This window comes from Macrobrachium nipponense, chromosome 35 (genome assembly GCF_015104395.2).
Source record: "Macrobrachium nipponense isolate FS-2020 chromosome 35, ASM1510439v2, whole genome shotgun sequence".
In the NCBI taxonomy this organism is placed as follows: domain Eukaryota; kingdom Metazoa; phylum Arthropoda; class Malacostraca; order Decapoda; family Palaemonidae; genus Macrobrachium; species Macrobrachium nipponense.
Window position 1 is genome coordinate 34,513,998 of NC_061096.1, and position 21,826 is coordinate 34,535,823.

Sequence of the window (21,826 nt, forward strand, 5' to 3'; positions counted from 1 at the left end):
CAAGACATTGCCCTAACGTATAGGAAAGTTTCTCTCAACTCCTTCGGAGGCAACCATGGCATGTCTTCGTGGACTAGGATGATGATGAAGGAGAATAAGATGAAGAAAAGAGGAAGGAGAAAAGATGAGGGGGTAATGAGGAGTAGGAGTAGGATAGGAATCATTACTTCCATTGATGGCACCTTCACTAATAGGGAGCCCGGAGCAAAAACCTTTGAAAAATCGGAGAAAACCCAATCTCTGTAACACAGTAGCACGAGGTTTCACCAAAGGAAGTTCTAATTCCTCCAAATCATTACATTAGTTTAAAAATTATTATCGTTAGCATTAGCATTATTATTATTATTATTATTAGTATTATTATTATTATTATCGTTACAAATAGTAAGTACTTCCTACGTCTTTGGTATGTTGCTGCGATACGGTCTTCTGGTCTCGAAACGTCACCAGAAGAGAGATTTAACGTCAAACAAACCAACAAAAAACACGTAAATAATCTATTGTTCTTATCGTAATAACCTTCATTTTATTTACAACAACGGTAACACATTGTATAGGGGGCACACGCAGACGGGTGCATTCCTTAGGCAATGAAAAACTCATTCCACTTCTTCAGTATCTTTGCAAAATAATGTAGAAAATTGCACATCAACAATATAATTGAAGCCTGTTTATGGCATCAATACAGTAACTGGAACGCTGGTATTTTTCACTTGATTTTTTTAAGAGGGACAATAAGGTCTGAAATGTAAATTATTCTCGTTTTGCAGTTGAAGAATAAGGACTTGGCGCTCGACCTCTGACGGTCGAGTTAGTCTTTTGTTTCTGCCTTTTTAATTTTTTTTTTTTGAGGCAAGAGCCAGTAAACAGAGCCGCAATTTCAATATTGAAGTGGCATTCACTGACAGAATTATTATTTTTTTCAACATCAGTGAAAAGCATAAATCGACACACAAACTTTTTTTTTTTTTAACTATTTTTGCAGTAATGAACAATTTCAAAAAGCAATGTGAGGTGGGATTGAAAAATAAATTAAGGTTGAAGGAAAACTAGGAGCAATCGTAGAGAGTAAGGCAGAGTACAATATAATTTCTCCTTTTTTTGTTTTTTTGTTTTTTTTACGGTACAAGTATAGAGCCTGTGGTTTTTTTTTAAATAATTTCTCAGAATACACCATGCAACATAGCCTACTGTGAGTGAGAACTGCTGGGAAGGGAGATAGAAACGTGGTAAGAGGTTATTAGAGTTCAACATTTCGTAGGAATATTATTAAAGAAGAAGAAAAAAGTCGAGGAAGCGGTGATGATGATGATGATTATTTTCTTTTCGCGGCCGGGAGAAGAAATCTTTAAGGAGAGGAGTCAGTGAGAAAAAGAGAGGAGAGAGAGAGAGAGAGAGAGAGAGAGAGAGAGAGAGAGAGAGAGAGAGAGAGATGTAGAGACAGATCAGATGCAGGGATTTTAGAGAACACATAGGAAACCGAAGATAAGGAGAAGTAGAAGAGGCCGCGAATAAGTAGTACGCTGTCGTGTTCGACTGAAGAGAAGAGGAGAGGAGGCGAGGGAGGAGTGCGGATCGTCGTTCGCGAGAGACGATGAGCAAAGGATGGAAGGAGGTCCTAAATGAGAAAGACTTACGCGGGCAAAACACACGCAGCCCAGCATTCACTTCTCACCGTATATCATTGATTTGAGTGTTTTTGTAATTAAATCTAGTTTCAATTGAGACATCACTTTGCTTTATGCAATATCTTACTGCATGCGATAGTTATATTAATGATAATAATGAAAACATATGATTCCTCTCATGCGTAACAACTATGTATTTTGTGTCATTCTATGCTCCACCCATTGCCGGCTTACTTTAGCAAAGAAGCAGTCAACAACATTAGTTTAGAATCCAAGGATTAAGATATGTGTCTTGCACGTGTTTTAACCTACTTTTAAACAATATATTACAATTACACTGCTAAATTGGATTCCGAGGTCAGTGATTCACTTCACTTTTCGTTTCTCAATTTCTTTTTTCGAAGGAATAACTTCCTGTTTCACAATCGGGACCACCATCTGAAAAATCCCTCAAAGATCTCCAGCATCTTCGTTACGGAGAGGCTCTGCACAAAGTGTACCTGAGCGGATAAAGATTGTTTCTGAGTAACACTTATTCTCTTTAGGAAAGTTCCACAACTGAACACTATTCGAACACAGCTTTGAATTTCCCATTTTGGTGTATTTTTTCGTCTGTTTTCACTGACCTTGAGGAACCTTTCAGAACCAACTTAAACCTGACAGACAACATCTACAAGGAACTGTTCCACTGTGGTACGTGTCGAAAGCGGGTCCTGGATGACAGCATCGCAAGGCCCGCCTGACAACAAATAATTTCGTCGTTGATCACTAGAAACACCTTACAATATACAACACACTTTATGACTGCTCGCTTTTCTCAAGCGTTGGATGTCTCGAGTGACTTAGAAGTGGATATTTCTATTCATTTTTCAAGATTTTCAAGTTGAATGTGACCTATAACGTTTTTCCTCTTACTTTCATCAAGCCTTTATCTTCTCTGTCTTTGGCACAAAAATAATAATAAGAAGAAGAATCATAACAATACGAGTTAGGCACTACGAGACACTGTTTTTTCTTTCTCTCTTCAGACTCATACAGCACGTGGATATATACAGTATATATTTATATATATATATATATATTTTAACTCATATGTGCACACTAGACCGAATAGGTGATGTATATGTATACCATTATGTCTCTCGATTATAAGCACAGTGATGCTCCTATTATTTTAAAACACAGCACCAACGAATCAAAATAATATGCTATTCACCTTCCTTTATAGAGGAGAGAGTAGGCCATATTTTTTTTTTAATTCCAGAACCAGTTGCTTTAGCGCGCACCTAAAGAAGCATCAATCAGCAGATTACCATTTCTACCAATGATAAAGAAAATATTTCCCTGTTGACTGGATTATCCCCTGCGCAGGAAGAGAGTGAAGGAAGAGGTGGAGTGAAAGGGGGAAAGCGGCGAAGAAAGTTTTTTCTTCTATTTGCGACTGACTGACAGACTCGAGCTCAGCGTGGCAGACGTTACGACGAATCATCGCTGCTGGACTCGTTACCCTGCTGCTGCTGCTGTTGCTCCTGCTGCTTGCGTTCTGCCTCTTCCTTTTGCTGCTGCTCCGCCGTCTTCATGGTGGCCGCTAGGTACTCCGAGGGGCCGCTGCCCGACGAGAATTCCATCTCGATTCGGTATTCGTGGCGCGCCAGGTATCGGACGTATTTCTCGGGCGGATCTTCGCTCGTTATCGAGACGGACCGCATGACGCAATGGCTGACGGTCGTGGCAGGCATCGTGAACTCCACGTAGCAGTATTTGTCCAGAGACTCCGGCATTTGGTCGTAGGCCGTCAGGTTCATTCGACAGCTGAAGGTGTGGTTGGTGTAGGCGCCCTGACCTTCCTTCGGGAGGCGGGACATCCTCCAGACGATGGATCTGTGCTGGTGCTCATACTTCGCCTGACCCGACGTGACCTCCATCAGCGCTGACTCGGCTGTTTCCACGGCTCCTTTGATTCTCTCGATACCCTTGACTTTGCCTTGCCTGTTTGCAATGCAGAATTACACCAGTGAGAAAGGATTTTTATGCTGAGATACAATATGAACCCTCCATCCTCATTTTAAGGTCGAAGTTCACGATCATATGATACAAATTACCTTGTGAATCTCTCCCCTTTTAATATGATGAACTAGTCAACACTTGCAATTTGCAAAAAACGCAAAATGCATAATTGTATTCAAAACTATAAGATAAAACTCACTATTTTCATGAAAATTACAAAATCAGAACGGCATTTCAGTGCAAGCTTTTAAAAGTAAAATTACACTATGATGAAAAATCAACATTTGAATTAAAAAGACGATAATAAAACTCTGCACCTGACACCAAAGTTTCTCAAAAGTGCCGTCAATTACCTTCGATGTGCAGATTTGACGGATCCATAGCGGAAATGTTTTTCGACTCTGAACATGTAAATCCAGCATTCCGGAAGAGGGAAACGGACCATGACATCTTCACAAGGGACCTAGAACATGCAGGAAAATGGCAGGAGATGAGTGTTTGAGTTGGTTGGATGGACTCGTGTTGTATGTGAAGTAGCTGTTGTTACGACACGAAGACTAAGTCTTCTATATTTGGTTCACCTCTGAGGCCTCTCGGTAAGACTGTCAATTGACATGACAGTTAAGTGACTCGAGTCCAAAACCTCCTCTTACGCTGTTCGGTCAAGCCTTGAGGCGCAGTCTTTGTTTTTTGCGTTTTCGTAGACTTTGGCTACTTTAACTGTGCCGGAAGACACTAGCATTATTTCAATTTCAGAAACTTCTACATACATCTATTTATAATATTTGAAATAAAACAATGTGTAATTCTGACAGCCTCAATTATAAACACAAAGGGATGGATTACTACAAACAAATGCTTATTTGGTGTAAATAAGAACGTACTGTCACATTTCAATGCATTAATAGTTTTTTGATACGTTATTGTTTCGTTGTTATTCTGTTGGGAACAATAGAAAATAAGTTTTAATAGATTTAAGTTATGGTGCAATTGAAGATAGACTGGAGTACACATAACTGTCAGCCCTAATTGTACTGTGCATTCTCGCATATCTTAAAAACCAAAGAATTCACAATTCAAGATTTTCTTGTTTACTTTTTAATGATATTTGCTTTAATCCTTGAATTTAGTCGTTTTTTTTAAATATGAGGACGAATTCCAAGAGTGTGACTTGTCCTTGAGGTACATTGAGGTTACTAACAATTGTATTTGTTGTTGCTTCCCAAGAACTCCAGGTTCATTTCTAATATGTTACCTACCATATTCATTCAGGGTTCCACTGTAATTTCCCGCTCTTGATAAGTTCATTACTGGTCCAGTGTGGGGGGTAAAACCATGATATATATTGAGTTCATTCTAGTTCCTCTAAAGCTTCAAAGAACTTCAACAACTTTTAGGTACTATTATTGCATTCAGCGTTAACTGGTGTTTTCAGTAAACATCTGAGGGAAGACCGATATGCCTGAGGAGTGCTTTTGCAGGTTATCCCCGACTTACCTGTCCCAATTTTCTTCCTGAGAAACCTGGAACGAGGATGTCGCAGAAGATGTCGATCCTTCGGCCCTGGATGGTGATTTTCGTCTTGATCTGAAGTGGAAGCTCGCGGTTTTTGGGCGGCCTGACGCGGAATCTCATTAGTTCAATGTAACAGGCATCTGGCGGCTTGAACCTGGAACAGAAGGCCAAAATCATAATGCTGTGTAGAGTTAGGATTGGCTATTCCATCTCCATTGGTGCCCGCCCCTTACGCATCTAGAATTAGTAGGGCTTTGCCCTCTTATAAAAGTGCCAGGTGATACTTTTTGCGATACTCGGCACTAGCAGTTAATATTCTCCATTTCACAAAATGGAGAATATGAACCCGAGCTGGGGCTTGGCTTTCGATGTTCAGAAGTTTCAGAAACGCTGTTTCTCTACGTCTAGTAATCAGAGGCTTTAAAGATTGTCCTTTGCAAAAGTTGTCACTGTGGTTGTATTCGGTATAGTCAAAGTAAAATCTAGATTTTTATACATACATAGATAGCCCAATGTATACGCACACACACACACACACACACACACACACACACACACACACACACATATATATATATATATATATATATATATATATATATATATATATATATATAATGTAAAAACATAAGAAGAGAATCTTCTGTACTTACTTTATGTGTTGGGACTTTTCAAATATGTCTTTGTCGACACAACAGTGAAACTCGACAGCTTCAAGTCGAATCCACTCTTCCGTGATGACTGGAATGATGTCATGCCGACCCACTACTTCTCGACCTTGCTTTCTCATGTCGTTGATACCCAGGTCAACGTCGGGCATTCCTGCAATGGAAGTGTAATTCGTAAGAATAAGTTGAGAGCAAGCATCTCGTGGCGTTACGTTACGTCAATGTTCAGATTGATGAGAATTTAAATAGATCTTATGCGACCCATTTTCTCTTTCATTCCTAGGTATATACACACGTATACACACACACACACACACACACATCATATATATATATATACATATGGGTATGTATATATTATATATAATATATATATATATATATATATATATATGTGTGTGTGTGTGTGTGTGTGTGTGTGTGTGTGGGTATGTATGTAATGTATGTGTGTGTGTAATATATATGTTATATATATATATATATATATATGTGGGGATATATGTATATATATATATATATATATATATATATATATATATTATTTTATATATATATACATACATACATATACATACCCACAAATATATACATATCAATACATCATGTTGGTAGAATGCTAAACCATCATCCCTTTTCTCTGTTAACCCCAGTTCGAATCAAGATGTGGAGGGAAGTTTTTTTTTATATCTATTATTTTACTTTTTTAACGTTTCCTTTCCAAATTAAGATTCTATGTTTACAGAGGATTGCGTATTTGAAAGAAAAGGGAAACGGGTAGTTTGCTGCCTTCTTTGGCAACCACTTCGTAATTGCTGGTTGCATATGAAAATATTCTGTGCGGTGCCATGAAAAGTTTGCCATTTTAGAGACGTGACGTCATCGTTTACACTGAGGCATTCACTAGGCAGAACGGTTTATTTATCATTCGCACAGAGGGTTCCCTACCTGACAAGAAACCAAGGAAGAAAACCCTGACTCTGGCAATCATTCTGTGGACTATTCCTTTCAAATCCTGCTCAACGTAGATCTCGTCAACCGCCGTCAGTTGCACTTCTTCCGATTTGTAGTTGAGAGCTCGGTCCCTGTGCACCGTTAGGCTGAACAGTTGTTCTTCGACCAGTGAAGAGAATACCTGGAAAAATAACGATGTTCTCAGCTATACTGTTAATTCTAGCCATTTTTTTTTTTACTGTGGGAACCCTATATCTTTATTAATCGTGACTGTAACTGTGAATCATTTTTGCAATACTAATAATAATGATGACGATTGTGGTTAGACTTAAGAGAAAACAAAATTCAGTAAATGGTTGAAAGTCATAGATAGAAATAAGTTGGTATTCTGAGAGGCTTCTGTTGTATGACAAGAGTTTAAGTAGACGTGAATCTGAAAATGGGAAAATTACTTTGACGAATATTATAGTCAACGCAATGCTGATGACGTTTGGGGTTCATTAATCCCGTGATATAAGTTAGGGAGTGTTAGTCGAGAGGCTAAACAAAGTAACTAGAGAGTAATAGAAGATAACTGTCTGTCTGTCAGAAATGTTTTAAAATGTTGGAAACGAGCTAGATATTTTTGCTTAGTGTTTGTAAGAGTTCTGGCTATAGAGGTCGCACGTTGTATTAATCTCGTGGATCAAATGGTTATTATGAAATGACGGAACAGAGAGTAATGTAATAATGGGGGCACTCACTGCAGTTTTGGTAAATGTTTTTGCAGTACCTCCTTTTTGTCATGGTCATTTCGTTTGAATATCATCGTGTAAAGTTTAGCACAGTTAGAGATACAGTACCATGATTTAACGAATGCAACCCCATGTGATCACTAGTTTTCATCGGAATATACAGAGAACTCTAATGAATGTCAGAGGCGCATTTTACAAAATCCACCCAGACAACATACCTTGAGATCCTCATAGCTTTGCGTTCCAAGCTTGAGAAGCTGGGAAATCTGAGGAGCGTGCTCCACAGGCATGCCAAGCTTTCTGACATCACTGGCGAACTCCTTGACATGCTCATAGTCGCCAGCAATGGCATGCTGCGCAAACTTGGATAGCTTGTTTGTGAGTCTCTCAGCTTTGGACAACTGGCCAGGACGAACACCAGGCCTCTCTTTGTAGAAGATGTATTGCACTTTCACGGTAAAGATCTTGCCAAACTGGTCGAATTGCTGAGCACCTGAAGAGGGCCGTAAGGAAAAATCACTGTAGGCTAAGGATATCTTTGATTGTTAGTGCAAGCAGTGAATATTTGTTTTAGAGTACAGTATAGGATAATAAACGAGGTATATATTTTTGTAAATATGCCACTTGGGACACTCAACATCTTTTATTTGGGTTTGAATAGCAGAAGTATTTCTTCTGTTTTTGCCAATATATGTGGCAACTTCGGTCAATTACCACGTTCATTTATCTTACACCACATGGTGACAATAATAATTTCTTTACAACCAATGTGATCAGCTAATGAATTTGGTTCACAAGAGAGGTGACCCTTATGACAGCATATCTAGGTTGCTGCCAGTGGATTGTTGTGGGAAGGGAGGGGAGGGGAGGGGGTGGAAGGAGATATGTTTATCATCAAACTGTTGAGCCTAAATTCAAATGGTTTTTCTTACAGCTACAATTATATATAAATTAGAGTCGATTATCCAGCTATTATAACGGTATGTTTATCGGATCATTTGTCTTAAAGTAGGACTTGAATTCAGTACTTACCTATATCAGAAACAGAATAGCAAGCCTGGAGTGGCAGCTCCTGGAATGGGTCTTTGTCTTCCTTGGTGTTGAAGAGTTGCAGGACACCGTTATCTGTGAGTTTGACATAGACCTTCTTCCAAAATCTGCAAGAGTGAATAGCAGGTAAAATTCGGCTCTCTCTCTCTCTCTCTCTCTCTCTCTCTCTCTCAATTTTTAGAAAGGGTTCTCTTCTAATAAGTTTATCAAGTGACGTTACGTCTATTGGACTCTATAGGAGAGGGTTAAGGCCTCACTTATGGAATATTAAACTTGCACTAAACACAGTAAAAAATCACTTGAATGCTTCAAGCAGCCAAGTAGGTCTTCTCATCCCCATTTCATCGTTTTCAGCAATTCATTTGCCCTCTTGACGACGCCAGATAATGTTTAACATTAATCACTTTTCATTTTCACCAACAAACTCTCCTATTGTTTCCATTCATCACTTCCATAATCAACCATACTTATGGAATCAATCCTTGCATTATCGATTTTTCCAATTACTTCTTAAATGACAGTTTTGTCTAAGTAATTATTCACTAGTTTTCTTTTGCAGCAATGAAGCTCCTGCCGACCAAACCTAAAACTTTGCTTGATGTACGTTTTGTTATTTTAGCGGATCGTATTTGTAACGCATTCACACACGTGTTCGCTATTCGACGATATAGGTTTGGTAATCTATTAATTTGTTAACGAACATTCACCTCAAAAGGTTAAGGGCATGTTTTGTATGTGTATGAATGTCTGTATGCATGTCTGTATTAGGCTAACACACTCGCTCATTCATACAAAAGGCAATATAAATTTGTTTATGTATGTATGTATGTAATAGCACACTCATGCATGCAGCGAATGTGCGGGGTGATGTGATTTGGTGCTTATACGTACTATATGTAGGTAATATATAATAATAATATTAGTATATATATATATATATAATATATATCATATATATATACATATTATAATAAATTATATATATATATATATATATATATAATATATAGTGTGTGTGTGTATGCATGTGTGTATACACCCTTATGAGTTGTGGGAACATGCCCATCCGTTGTAATCCTCTCAACTATCTTCTTATTGCTTCAGCTTCTATTTTGTTAGAATATTTGGAAACGTAGTCAACCTTTACTTTTTTTATCTTTTATTTGGCTCATTGAGCCCGTCTGCCTTCGGGATCAACAATATAACTATTTACGTTCAATGTATTGTTGATTTTTTTATATTTTGTTTAAATGTGGCCCTAAGAGAATAATTTTTCTTTGCTCTTGATGTCTAAGGCATTGGAGAGAATGTAGAGTAAGGCTGTGCTTGTCAGAATCAGTGGTCATGGTTTTACTCCTCTTGTTTTTATAAGATTATTCTAGTATTTCATCTAACCTATTTATCTCTTTTTAATGACGATGAATATCTGCTCTCTGCAACCACTTTAATGATTGATTAATAATGTCTTTTTATCTTTCCGCTGTCTTAAAAACTCTTTGATGTCTCTATACCATTCCAAGGTAGGATGATTGCTGTCATGTTTGGGCTGCTTCTTATTTGCTTTCCTTCTACATGGTTGAATCTAAGACATGACCGAATCCTTTGATCAATGATTTCACTCTTCCCTCATCTTGGAAGGCTTCTTGTTATTTTCTTCTTACCAGGTAGCCTTGTGGCACTCGTGCTCCCACATTTACTTTGTGGAGGTTGACAAGCCTCAGATGGAGATGTCAAGTGACTGTTTCATATCGAAATTCTCGAAATTCTCTTCTCTCCTTTGCTTATCCTGATTTAGAATCAAATGTCCTTTTGTGTATGGGCTACAGAAATAAATCTGAGAGTCCTTTCTGTCGGGAGTTTGAACTATAAAATAGACACACGCCTTGATTGATTTCATGATTTTTCTCATATAAACCATTTCGAGTGAAAATCATAAGAATACCACCTCCCTTTAGAAGATGAGAACCAGGAAGGGTTCAAGAATGACTATGATTAAACTCAACTGTAAGAAACCACGAGATAGCTTTGATCTAGAATTTTATTTACAAGTTTTGTTTTTGCTTGTGGGGGGGTGGGGGGCGCATAATAAGGAGTCACTACCTTGGAAAGTCGAAAGTCTTAAGATTTTGATGATTTTTTTCCGAAGTTATAAAATGTATAGTAAAATGATGAGAATGTTTTAACTCTTTGGACGAGAGAGGCACTCCAGATCCATTAATCGTTTTAAGTTAATGGCTTCATGTATAATTATGTAGTCATTTACACTAATAGATGTAATAGATAATTTACTTTGAAGGAAGGTTCTATTGAAGTAAGATTTTTCAATAAAAACCATCTAAATAATCTACCATCATGTTCAGTTTAGAATGCACTAGTAAATTCGACCAATTTAGTTTCCCTTGTCTATATAAAATTTAGCTATTTTCATTTTTATTTCACTAATTATTCATCATCAGTTTTGGGGCATAGGATGGCATCTTTACGAACAACTGATCCATTTTCCATTTCGTTTTCATTCAGTTTTCATCAAGTCTGTCATATCTCTAAGTGTATTTACATCAACAGTACCACCTCTGGCCTACTGTCTATGAATGCAAACCTCTTTCCGAACACACCAAAAAGAAAAACCAAGCTTTTCGAAAACAGAACGTGGCATGCAAGATGCTCCAGTACTCTGTTTAAAAAAGCAGACGTCGTGCAGACGTGCAGGAAAAAAAATATAGATAAAGACAGTCCTTAAAACCAAACCACACAAATGTTATGATCAAAACTTGATGAAACCTGTGTCAGTGTGAGTGAGTGGTTGTTTTGCTGATGGCCTCCTTTCTTTTTTCAGGTTAACCATGATGTTCTCTCTCTTTTTTCTGTAGTTGTTGTTGGTTGGAATTTTTTTTTTTTATGTTCAAATTCCTCAAAACTATATTCGGTAAGTTTACAAAATGCAGAATATAGAATGAAGGAGAGAGGAGTTGGCTTTCTGGTGATGTCTTCATAAATGAATTGTTGGAAGGGTTGGATTTAAATCCACGACATCCCCGTTACCAGTGAAAGGAACCTATTCTATCAAGAAAAACACTGCTAAGAGTTTTTTCGCTACCAAAAAATATTGAGTCATATCCTGGAAAATCTAAGTTTTACAACACGAAAAAATCTCATTAGTGTGTCTAAATTTCCGGCTTGTGAATTTTGTGCGGCATGGCGGTGTTGTAACTCCTATTTAATTCGTAATCCTAAGATTAGATTCTACATGACAGGGTATAACCAGGATGATAGCGATCCCCTTAGGTCACATTTTCCATGACATTATTTTTTATTTATTTTTTTATAAGGCTAAGTCTTATATTGTCTTGAAAATTTTGAATTTATTTCTCCCATGATGCCAATGACTCAGTTTTCGTGATATATGCTTCAAGAACTGTTTTGGATCCTTACCATTGGCATACCCTGTTCTGTGGAATCACAGATAGATTATCGTCTTAAAGTAAGTTGAAAATTCATTAAACCTTTGATAGAAGGAAAAAAAGGTTAGTAGAACGAATGAAATATTTCAGAATATTCATAAGCAAAGTCGGAAAGCAGTGCTAAAGTAGATTTCTACCCTTTCATGGGGAAATCTATTATTGGAGTGCAAAGGCTATGGTGACAGATGCCTTAACTGAAGTTTAAAAAGAACAAAAACGAAAGAGATTTAGACAGGGGTCGCTCTCAGAGCTCATCGTATGGAAGCTAAGGGATAAGTCTTGACAGAATTCCGTAATCTGGAAAGCTTTTATCAGATGTACAAATCTTCAGCGTGTGCCCATGTTTCACATAGCTTCGAGTCGTCATCATTTAATTCATCCTTGTCTTTGATTTGCTTCCGAAATGAAAGCTATCGTCATTTCCTAAGGAAATAGCGTTGTGGCGGGAGGCAATGTTTCTTCATGACCTCATTTGCGACGTTTTCGTGCACAATGAGTAACAAAGTCACGTAAAGAGCTACAGTACACATGTCAATCAATCTTTGAAATGTCAGTCAATCTTTCTAAGCTACAAAACTACTGTATGTCAACACAGCATACTTAGCACTGTGGAGTTCTACGAGTAACAGGCCATACTAGTTATGTGTCTGAATGGATCGCACAACTGAGAACGCTTATGCCAATAATGTCTCAAAAGCACTAAAGCCAATAAGAAAAATGATCAGGATAATCATCAAAGTATCAAGGTATAATGCTATAGCTGCTGTTACTGCTGAATAGCTTTTTTTATTTTTTTTTTTATTTTACAAGACAGCCAAATCACACATATGGATTGGGTGAGCCCTGGGCCTTCCACTGCTCTAAGCTACGGCTCTACAAGTATACGTATGTATGTATATAGATATGGCGAGCTAAGGAACATTTATTTCTGACCTGTTCGTCAAACCTCCTCTGCCTTCCTTCATGTGGAAGCCAGAAGTCAAGCTGGCGGACCGACAGGAAAACAATGAAGTTAATTGTTATGATTCATGTGTTTTCTAATTTTTACTTCTGTTATTCTTTTTCCATATTCAGGACTAACAATGTAATAGTTTCACATATGACTTTTGAATATTAGAATCCAATTTAATGCCTGTTTAAGAGGGACAAAGGCTAATTTCATGTATAATTTCATAACTTGAATAATTTGGCATGATGCTGATTGGAATTTGGTTTCTCAGAGTAAGGAAAGTTTGAAAAACAGATTTTCTATCTTACTACATAACTGAAAAACAAATAACTGGAAATCTCAGAGCCTGTGACGTTTATGACTATATGGAACATTTTAAAATAGTTACCTCTGTCCTGTAATTTTCTTCTTGTTTGGTTGTCGAAGGTGCATTTCCCATACCTGACCAGTACTGTCTGTGCGTGGGAAATTCTCCAGAGGCTGAGACTGATCTTCCTCAAAGAGGGGTGTCGGTGGAGTTTCTTGGGAATCCGTCCTCTGCAACTCTCCACCCGGGTGAGCTGAGTATAAAGCTTTAGGTTACAATCTTGCAGGATTGACAGAAGTTACTCAGGTTAAATATGAATTTATAAAAAACTTAAAGGAATTTTTTTTATATACTACATGAAGTTGCCAGATAACTACTCATAAAATAAACCATGATCTTACCAGTTGCATCGGTAGTGGCCTCAGCAACTTCAGCTCCACGATCAAATGGATTAAATCTTGGAGCTGTGTCTGTGAATGCTGCATTAGCACTAACAGCAGGTGGAGGAGCCAGCACTGGTACAGGGGACACCGCTCTTGGTGATGATCCCCCAATATCCAATGCTGCTGGTCTGTAATATATCCCACGGCAACAGTTAGTAGCCATTTGAGTAGGAATGATTGCTAATGCAATAAATTTTATGTATCGTATATTCAGAAAACTTTGTTATAAAAAATGGATAGTTGCAAGTTTATTTGCTCTTGCAGTGCATAGCATCTTGATATATGTTTGAAATGCCCTCGAAGTGCAGTAGTTTCGTTTCTCAGCAGTGATAGAGTAAAATTTAAACAACTTAAATAAGTAGTCACAAAGTCAGTATCATAACTCTTCAGAATACATACTTGATCACCACAGCAATTGGCTCATCATCTGAATCGGCAGAAGTCTGTCTGGCTGCTCTTCTTGGGGTGGACTGAGGAGGAGGTGGAGGTTCGTTCATTGCGAGGAATGAATCGAATGGTGCAGCATCACCAAATCCAAATCCTTCTGAAGTTCCTCCTGACCCACTTACTTCTCCCCATGGGGAAGCAGCTGTTTGCATTGAGAGCAAATAAGTGCAATTTTTGTAGTAAAGTCTCAAAGAGATGACAGATCCATAATAGTTTGAACACATTATTATTTTGGATACTTGATTTCTGCAGACTATTTATAATATTAATAAAAAAAAATTCATTGTTGCAAAACTTCCTTTGTATGGTTTTAGAAAATAAAATTATAAATAAAATCACAATTGAATATATTTTGTACTATTGCCCCACTTTGTGAATAAAATATTCTTAAAGAATGATTTTCTGGAAGACTTGATAAGAGTTATATTCAAGAGTGTTGTGATAGACTAATTAAAAATAATACTAACCTCTTGCTGATGCTGAAAATGGATCACTTTCATCCAAGGTGTCAGTGGTAGTAACATTCTCAAATCTGGCAGAAAAGGCATCAAACTCCTCATCTGTTGCTACTTTAACTGCTGCTGGAGATTTTCCTTGTATGGATTCCTTGCCTACTGAAGGTAATGCAGTAACATTTGCAGGTGGTGGAGCAAATGGGTTAACCATAGAATTTCCTTCACTTTCTGCAAAGATATCTAATGTGGCCTCATTTCCAGCACCAAAAAGACTCATGCCAACATTTGGTGCAGGTGCTGTAGTACCAAACAGGGCTGCACCAGTTGAATCAGCCCCTGAAGGTGCTGGTTTTGGGGTGGCCTCACTGCCAAAGATATCTAGTCCAGATGGTCCAGTTCCTGGTGCATCCCCAAACAGGCCAGCAGCTGGTGATGATGGAGGGACTGCATGGGGAGAGTCGCCAAATAATCCCGGCGAGGAAGGAGGTGCTGATTGTCCAACATCCCCAAAGAGAGCCACTGCAGGAGAAGCTGGAGGAACTGCTGGTGGAGTGCCAAAAAGAGCCTCACCAGAAGAGTTTGGATATGTCCCTTGTGTATCTCCAAATAATGCAGATCCAGTGTCAGTTGCTGATGGTGCTGTAAATGCATCTGGTTCTCCAAAAGCATTTGACTCACCAAAAGCATTTGTTTCACCAAAAGCATTTGTTTCACCAAAAGCATTTGATTCACCAAAAGCACTTGATTCACCAAAAGCATTTGATTCACCAAAGGCATTTGAATCACCAAAAGCATTTGAATCGCCAAAAGCACTAGAATCACCAAAAGCACTAGAATCACCGAAAGCATTTGACTCACCAAAGGCATCTGGTGCTCCAAAAGCTTCTACTGCATCAGTCTTTGAGCCACCTGTTGATGATGGAGCTTCTGGAGAACTTGTAACCTCATTTGTTTCTGCTTTATTTTGAGTTTCCAAAGTATCTGGTTCAGTCAAAGGTTCAGATTCATTTGGTGATGTAACCTCAGTTTTGCTTAAAACATCTGTGGAATCTGATTGCTCAGTGGTCATTGTTGGTGGAACAGGTTCAGGAGAACCAAATACTTCCATTGCTTCTACTTTCTCTTCATTTACTGAAGCAGTGTCTTGAGTTTCGGTTTCTATAGCTGGTATTTTGTTAAAATCTTCATTAGCACCTTGAGCATTAGCTTCAATAACAGTGGGCTCACTGTCTGTCTGCTCACTTACTTGTTCAGGTGAGACAGATTCCTCTAAAGGAGTAGGTTCAATATGGCTTTCAGATGATACTGTCGTTTCAGTTACAGTAGGTATTTCACTTGGAGCAACTTCGTTTTCAGTTGATTGTTCTGAAGGCTTAGTTTCACTACTATCATCACCAGATAAAAGGTCAAGGGCTTTTGAATTTTCATCTGGAATTTCAGACAGAAGGTCTGAGGCAGATTGTTTATTACTTGCACCTCCCTGTGTAGCGGCTCCTCCAGATAATAAATCATCAGAAAGTAAGTCAAAATTTGATGTCTGTGATTGTGGCTTGTTAAACAGACTAAGAATGTCTTGATTTGTTTTTGGTTTCTGAACATTTGTATCTCCAAATAAGTCAAATTCATCTGAGGTAGCAGGTACAGCATTTTGCTGTGATGTGTTCGAAACATTTTTTGACTCATCCATCTCATGATCGCTGATTTCTATAGTTTGCCCAAATATGGCACTAAAAGAGTCAGATTCCTTTTCTGGAGCAGTTACCTGAATATCTGGAGTAGGGCTAGGTGTATTTGCTGCTCCATCACCCGGTGAAGGACATGGTGTTCGAGTGGTATTAAGTTTCTCATGCAGGGTATCTGTTGTTGCCTCCATGGCACCGATAACAGTTTGTAAGAGATCTTTAGTTTCTTTTGAGGGTGGAGGTGGTCTAGGAGGAGGCGGTCGTCCTGGTGCAGCAGTGGAATCTTCCACCGCAACAGGTCCATCACTCATTAAATCAACTATGGGTGGTGGTTGTGCAGGTGGCTGTGGTCTTGCTGGAGGTGCTGGAGGATGGTGAACTGTCGTTGGTACTGTTGGAGGAGTATGTTGAACTGTTGTGGGAACTGCTTCTGGCACTGTGGGGCTGCCAAAAAAGTCTTGTTCCATTGGTACTGAAGGTGTCCCAAATATATCTGCTTGATTTTGAGGTGCAGCACTTTCAAAATGTTGTGATACATCTGGCACACCAAAAGGATTCATGTCATTTGGGTATGAACCTGGGTCTCCAAACAGTCCTGCTGCTGCAGCATTTGAATCATCAATTTGGTCTGCAAATGGGTTAATTCCTGTGTAGGTTGTAGCAGAGAAGTCAAATGCCCCTCCATTAAGGAATGGGTTAGCTGCAGCATCACCAACATCAGCTGGGGGAGCTGGGTCGTCAAAAAGGAAAGGGTTCTTCATATTTCCACCGAAATCCATGGTGATTATTTTTTATTATAAGCTGTAAAGTTTAAAGTTATGCTATGTTAGAGGTATCAAATGGGTCTTCTGCAGCACTTAAAAGTTCTGACTCAAGATATTTTAATTCTGCTTTGCTTGGCCCAATGTTTGCAGCTATAGATGTGTCAAATGGATCGTAATCTGCTTCAAGGTTCTCTGCTGTTTGTTGCTTACTTGCTTGGAGAGGTTGAACAGTGATATTGTGATCTTCAGCAGAGTCAAGAAGATTCACAGGAGTGTCTGGCTTTTGTATAGGAGGACTTGGGCGCTTTGGCAACTTTGTTTCTTCTTCTCGAGGGTCAAATTCGTCGTCACTTAAGTTTCTTTTAACACCAGAATCAGATAACAGTTCAGACTCAAGGGTTTTAAGTTCAGTTTTTCCAAACTTTTCAGCAATAGAGGTATCAAAAGGATCAAAATCTTTAGGTTCTTCCTCTTGCTGACCTTGGACTGGCTGTAGTGTTGGCCCAAGATTCTCTGTTGGGGAAGAAGAAAGAAAGTGATCAGCAGAGAAGCTAGGTGCGTTACTTGTTGCTAAAGATAAATTTGCTGCTGTTTTGATATCAGCTTCTGTACTGCTGTTAGTAAAAAGGGTTTCTTCAAGGGCTTCAATCTCTGTTTTGCAGAGTTTTTCAGCTATGCTAGTGTCAAATGGGTCAAAGTCTTCTGGAGTAACGCCTGCTTTAGGTTCTTCAGCAGTATTCAGACTAGGCTGCAATGGCACACTTTGATCAGTTGGAGTTGTTGCAAGAAGACAGGGAGCTGCTGGTACTGCTGGTCTTCCTGGTCGACTTGGCTTCTGAGGAACTGGAGGTTTCTTGGTCTCTTCACCTCGGGGGTCAAAATCGTCAGTGATGACAGTTACAGTATTTGCTGAACTTAATAGTTCACTCTCAAGCTGCTTTAACTCAGTTTTACCAAATTTTTCAGCAATAGAAGTATCAAATGGATCAAAATCTTCACTAGTTGCAGATGTTTTGAATTCTGTAGGTGCAAGCAGTTCAGCACCTGGTGGAGAACCTGCTGGTGTAGCAGTTAATAGGCACTGAGGCTGAGCAGGGGATGGAGGTCGGGATGGCTTTGAAGGTTTTGTTGGCACGTCTGCTTCTGCACGAGGATTAAAGTCGTCAAATTCTTCAACAACTGGGTTACTGGCAGCGACAAGCAATTCAGTTTCAAGAACTTTTAGTTCAGTCTTCCCAAACTGGTCAGCAATAGATGTGTCAAATGGATCAAATTCTTTGTCGTCTGTATTGGAGTTGTTATCTGTTGGTTCAAGTGTTGGTTTAAGTGTTGGGTGCTCATCAACAGGTGTTGCTGCCAACAGACACTTTGGGGATGGTGGATGAAGTGGCTTGACTGGCAATTGAAGGGATTTAGTATCAGGCCTTTCCTTCTCAACTTCTGGCACTACTTGTGAAGGTTGATCACTTGTTAAAAGTTCGTCCGCTAGTGCCTTTAATTCTGTTTTTCCAAAATTTTCAGCGATAGATGTGTCAAATGGATCTATTTCTGTGTCAACACTCTTATCTTGATCACCTACATTAAAAGGCTGAAGTGCTGGATTTGTATCAGTGGGTGTTGTAGCAAATATATGTCCTGGGCTGGGTGGACGTCGAGGAGGTGGCTGTTTTTTATCTGAAGATGGCTGAGCTGAGTCACTAAGTAATTCAGCTTCCAGTGACTTTATTGCAACTTTTGCTGCTATGGAAGTGTCAAATGGATCAAAATCGTCCTCTTGTGGCTCTTGAGAAGGAGTTAGAACTGGCCCACTTTCAACCTCTTCTTCACCAGCTGTTAACAAGCAAGGGGGAGAGGGTTTTTCTTGAGTTTCTGGTTCTTCTGCTCTTGGATTGAAATAAAAATCATCAATGTCTTCTTCCTTCAAGCTCTTCCCATGCTTTTGATCAGTAGTTAGTAATTCAGTCTCAAGAACTTTTAATTCAGTCTTGCCAAAGGTTTCAGCAATAGAAGTATCAAAAGGATCAAAACTTTCAGATTTTGAAATATCAGCACCTGAATGTGGCTGCAAAGTTGCAGGGAGGTCTAGAGTAGCTTCTGGAGAGGCAAGATGATCTACAGGCAAGTGTGCATCTGCAATTGAAGTGTCAAAGGGATCTACTTCTTCAGGTACTTTGTTGGCTGTTGGAAATGCTGGTCTAGGTGGTGGTGGTTTTACAGGTTTTCCTGATGGAACAGTTTCACCCAAAGCTTCTTCTGCAAAACCTACATCAAATGGATCTTTTTCAGTTTCTTGAGTCTCTTCTGGACCAAGAACTTGTGCAGCAGCAGATGTATCAAAAGGATCGTCTTCAAGATCTGTGAGTTCTTTTTCCTTTGCTTTTGCAACTGACTCTGCTGCTAAGAAAGCAAATTCTGCATCAAACTCGTCCTCAATAGGATCAGGCTCGGTTGGAATCAGTGTTTCATTTATAACTTCAGATTTGTCTATAATATCAAATTCAGCAACAAGATCCTTGAGATCTAGATCTTTCCCACTGTCTTTGGATTCTTTGTTATCGTGGTCTTCACCATTTGATTCCAAAAATTCACTTAAATCTACTTCTTTATTTTCACATTCAAGATAATTTTCTGCAACTAACTCTGCATTTTCATTTGTTTTACCGTCTTCAGATAGAACAGAGGGGGATGTAGCTCTAGGAGTTGGGCAGAGGACTACACTTGTGTCCGGTAAATCAATAGCATCTGTAACACAAAGTATGTCATCAAGAATATTACCATCAAGTTCCTTAGTTGTATTATCCTCTGTATCGTTTTCTTTATCGTTCTCTTCTTCACCTATCTGGGTGTTTAAGTTTTCTTCACCAGCAGCGTCTGCTAGTAAGTTGATCTCCTTAGGAATAACTCGTCGACGTTTTGAGTCTGGTGGAGGTGTTCCAGAAGGTTTATCTGCAGTCTGAACCTTGCCTGTTAAAACTTCAACTGCACAACCTAAATTTACAAGTTGCTTCTTCTTTTTCTCAGGTTCTGGTTTCTTTTTGTTGGTTTCCTTTGGTTTTGGTTCCTCAACATGCAAAACCTTGTCGAACACTGATGTATCAAAAGGGTCAGGCTCATTAGGGTCTTCTGTTGTTGGGCTATCAGGGATATAATGAAGTTTGACTTGCCCACTTTCTACATTATCAACATATGTAGTGTCAAAAACTTCAGTAAAGTCATCAACATCAACATCTGGAAGATCTTCAATGAATTGGAGGGGAGCAAGCTCAGGTTCAGACTTTGGCTCTGGCTCAGGCTCTTCAGTTTCTTTTACTTCTTCACTGGTATCCTGTGATTCTTCATCTATTCCTCCCTTCTCAAGGTCAACCCACCTCTTTCCACTGGTAGTTGCAGGTGATGGTGCTTCAACAGATGTTTCCTGAACCACCTCAACTTCCTTCTGGCTGAGCTCTTCTTTCTTCTGAAAATAACTTGCCTCCTTGATTAGGTTGAGGTTGTCTGTGGTCTTCTTAAGAACGGTATCGGTTGCAGCAAAGAAACTTCTCCAGTCTTCTTTAGATGATGAGGCCTCCTGAGTCTCAGAAGTTCCTGTTGCTCCTTCCTGTTCAGGTGCTGCTGGTTCTGCCTCTCCTGGTATGTTTTCCTTCTCTTCTTCAGTTTCTGGCTGCTGCTGCTGCTGCTGCTGTTGCTGCCCAGCAAGTCGTCGTGCTTCTTCTTCTTTTTCTCTTTTATACTGCTCTAATTCCTCTGGAGTAAATAACTCATCATTCTTTCCTTTCTTTCCTTTGATTTTTTTCTTGATTCCTTTTTTTATTTTGAGCATCGTATTTCGTCGATGGAGAGACCCTGAAAATCAAGAAAAGTCTGTGTCAGCTGTAAGTTTGTCATAGTAGTAATACTAACATTATTTTACTAATGTTAACGCTGAGCTAACAAAACTGATGCAAAACAGAAATGTGCATATTGCTATCAATATATTTATAATTTGGTCTGTCAACCGAAAACGAGAATGATTATGAGAGGGACTTATTCCTAATAATGAGAACATTAATGTGTAAAAAAACTAATGTCCCAAAGAAGGTTCGATTTTTGTATAAATCAGTCTCCAGTAGTTGGTGTACTTGCACGAAAGAAAAAATACAAGGATGAATTAACGGGATGGTGGAAAAAGATCACACATATCTTGGCACAAACAGAAATGGGACTGAAGCCATATAAATGTTCTCCGTACATTGGGAAGAATTATTGGCTAACTAATTCACGGAAAAGTTCGTGTTGCAGTGGCAATGGCCGTCGATACTGGAGGTTGGTAATTTTGCTGATAATTATCCCCTTGAAGATTATTCAAAGAATATCAATTTGAATCATTTGTGCTTTGTGAATGCCAGAAAATTGGTAAAAACCGACTATAGATGCCATCTAAAGAAAAACCAACCTTTCTTAACAAAACATAATGGAATTATGCACAATAGTCTCTTCAGGAAGCACGGAAATGAAAGAAGGTAATTACCCTCTTCATCCTGACACTCATAGGGGAAATGGATTTGTGAGTCTTCCAGGAAATGCCTTACAGTCAAGGGGCTAAGCAGTCACTATAGAATGGGTAAGGTTGCTGGTAATAAAAAATCAGGGAGTGGTGATTTGACATTTTCCAGGTTTTTCTAGTTACAATCAAGTAGCGCCATTAGATTTTTCTCAGAGAGGTACATTAGGAATAACCGAATTACATGGAAAAAAGCATCAAACAAGAACCCCATGAAATTATTTG

The 21,826-nt window shown here is 38.9% G+C and overlaps 2 protein-coding genes and 1 long non-coding RNA gene across 6 annotated transcripts in view; 1 reads left to right on the forward strand and 2 right to left on the reverse strand.

Annotated features, from left to right (window-relative positions):
* Window positions 1–21,826, forward strand: part of LOC135208588 (uncharacterized) — a 123,109-nt gene that overhangs the window by 8,933 nt on the left and 92,350 nt on the right. The gene's annotated exons all lie outside the window — the stretch shown is intronic.
* Window positions 515–17,076, reverse strand: LOC135208583 (protein stoned-B-like). 2 transcript variants are annotated; one of them, XM_064240928.1, is made up of 12 exons: window positions 14,628–17,076; window positions 14,113–14,302; window positions 13,672–13,841; window positions 13,352–13,523; window positions 12,948–12,998; window positions 8,536–8,660; window positions 7,722–7,996; window positions 6,764–6,950; window positions 5,804–5,972; window positions 5,133–5,304; window positions 3,989–4,098; window positions 515–3,617 (listed from the first exon to the last, which is right to left on the reverse strand). In XM_064240928.1, the coding sequence occupies exons 1-12, from the start codon at window positions 17,074–17,076 to the stop codon at window positions 3,104–3,106; spliced, it is 4,584 nt and encodes a 1,527-aa protein (XP_064096998.1). In that variant the 3' UTR covers window positions 515–3,103. The 2 variants fall into 2 exon arrangements, with proteins under 2 accessions (XP_064096998.1, XP_064096999.1); XM_064240929.1 differs by lacking the exon at window positions 12,948–12,998.
* LOC135208586 (protein stoned-A-like) overlaps window positions 17,114–21,826 on the reverse strand; it is a 65,926-nt gene continuing 61,213 nt past the window's right edge. For all 3 annotated transcript variants that reach the window (XM_064240937.1, XM_064240936.1, XM_064240938.1), the window contains exon 2: window positions 17,114–20,904. In XM_064240937.1, coding sequence (XP_064097007.1) covers window positions 17,114–20,881 — 3,768 coding nt within the window. In that variant the 5' untranslated portion in view covers window positions 20,882–20,904. The remainder of the gene's footprint in view (window positions 20,905–21,826) is intronic.

Excerpts from the sequence above, each read along its gene's own strand:
- LOC135208583 (XM_064240928.1), bottom strand. The coding sequence starts at position 17,076 with ATGGATTTCGGTGGAAATATGAAGAACCCTTTCCTTTTTGACGACCCA. Across the intron at positions 6,951-7,721 it reads AAAGCTATGAGGATCTCAAG|GTATTCTCTTCACTGGTCGA; the intron begins GTATGTTGTCTG and ends TTATTTTTCCAG. Across the intron at positions 3,618-3,988 it reads GTCAAATCTGCACATCGAAG|GCAAGGCAAAGTCAAGGGTA; the intron begins GTAATTGACGGC and ends CATTGCAAACAG.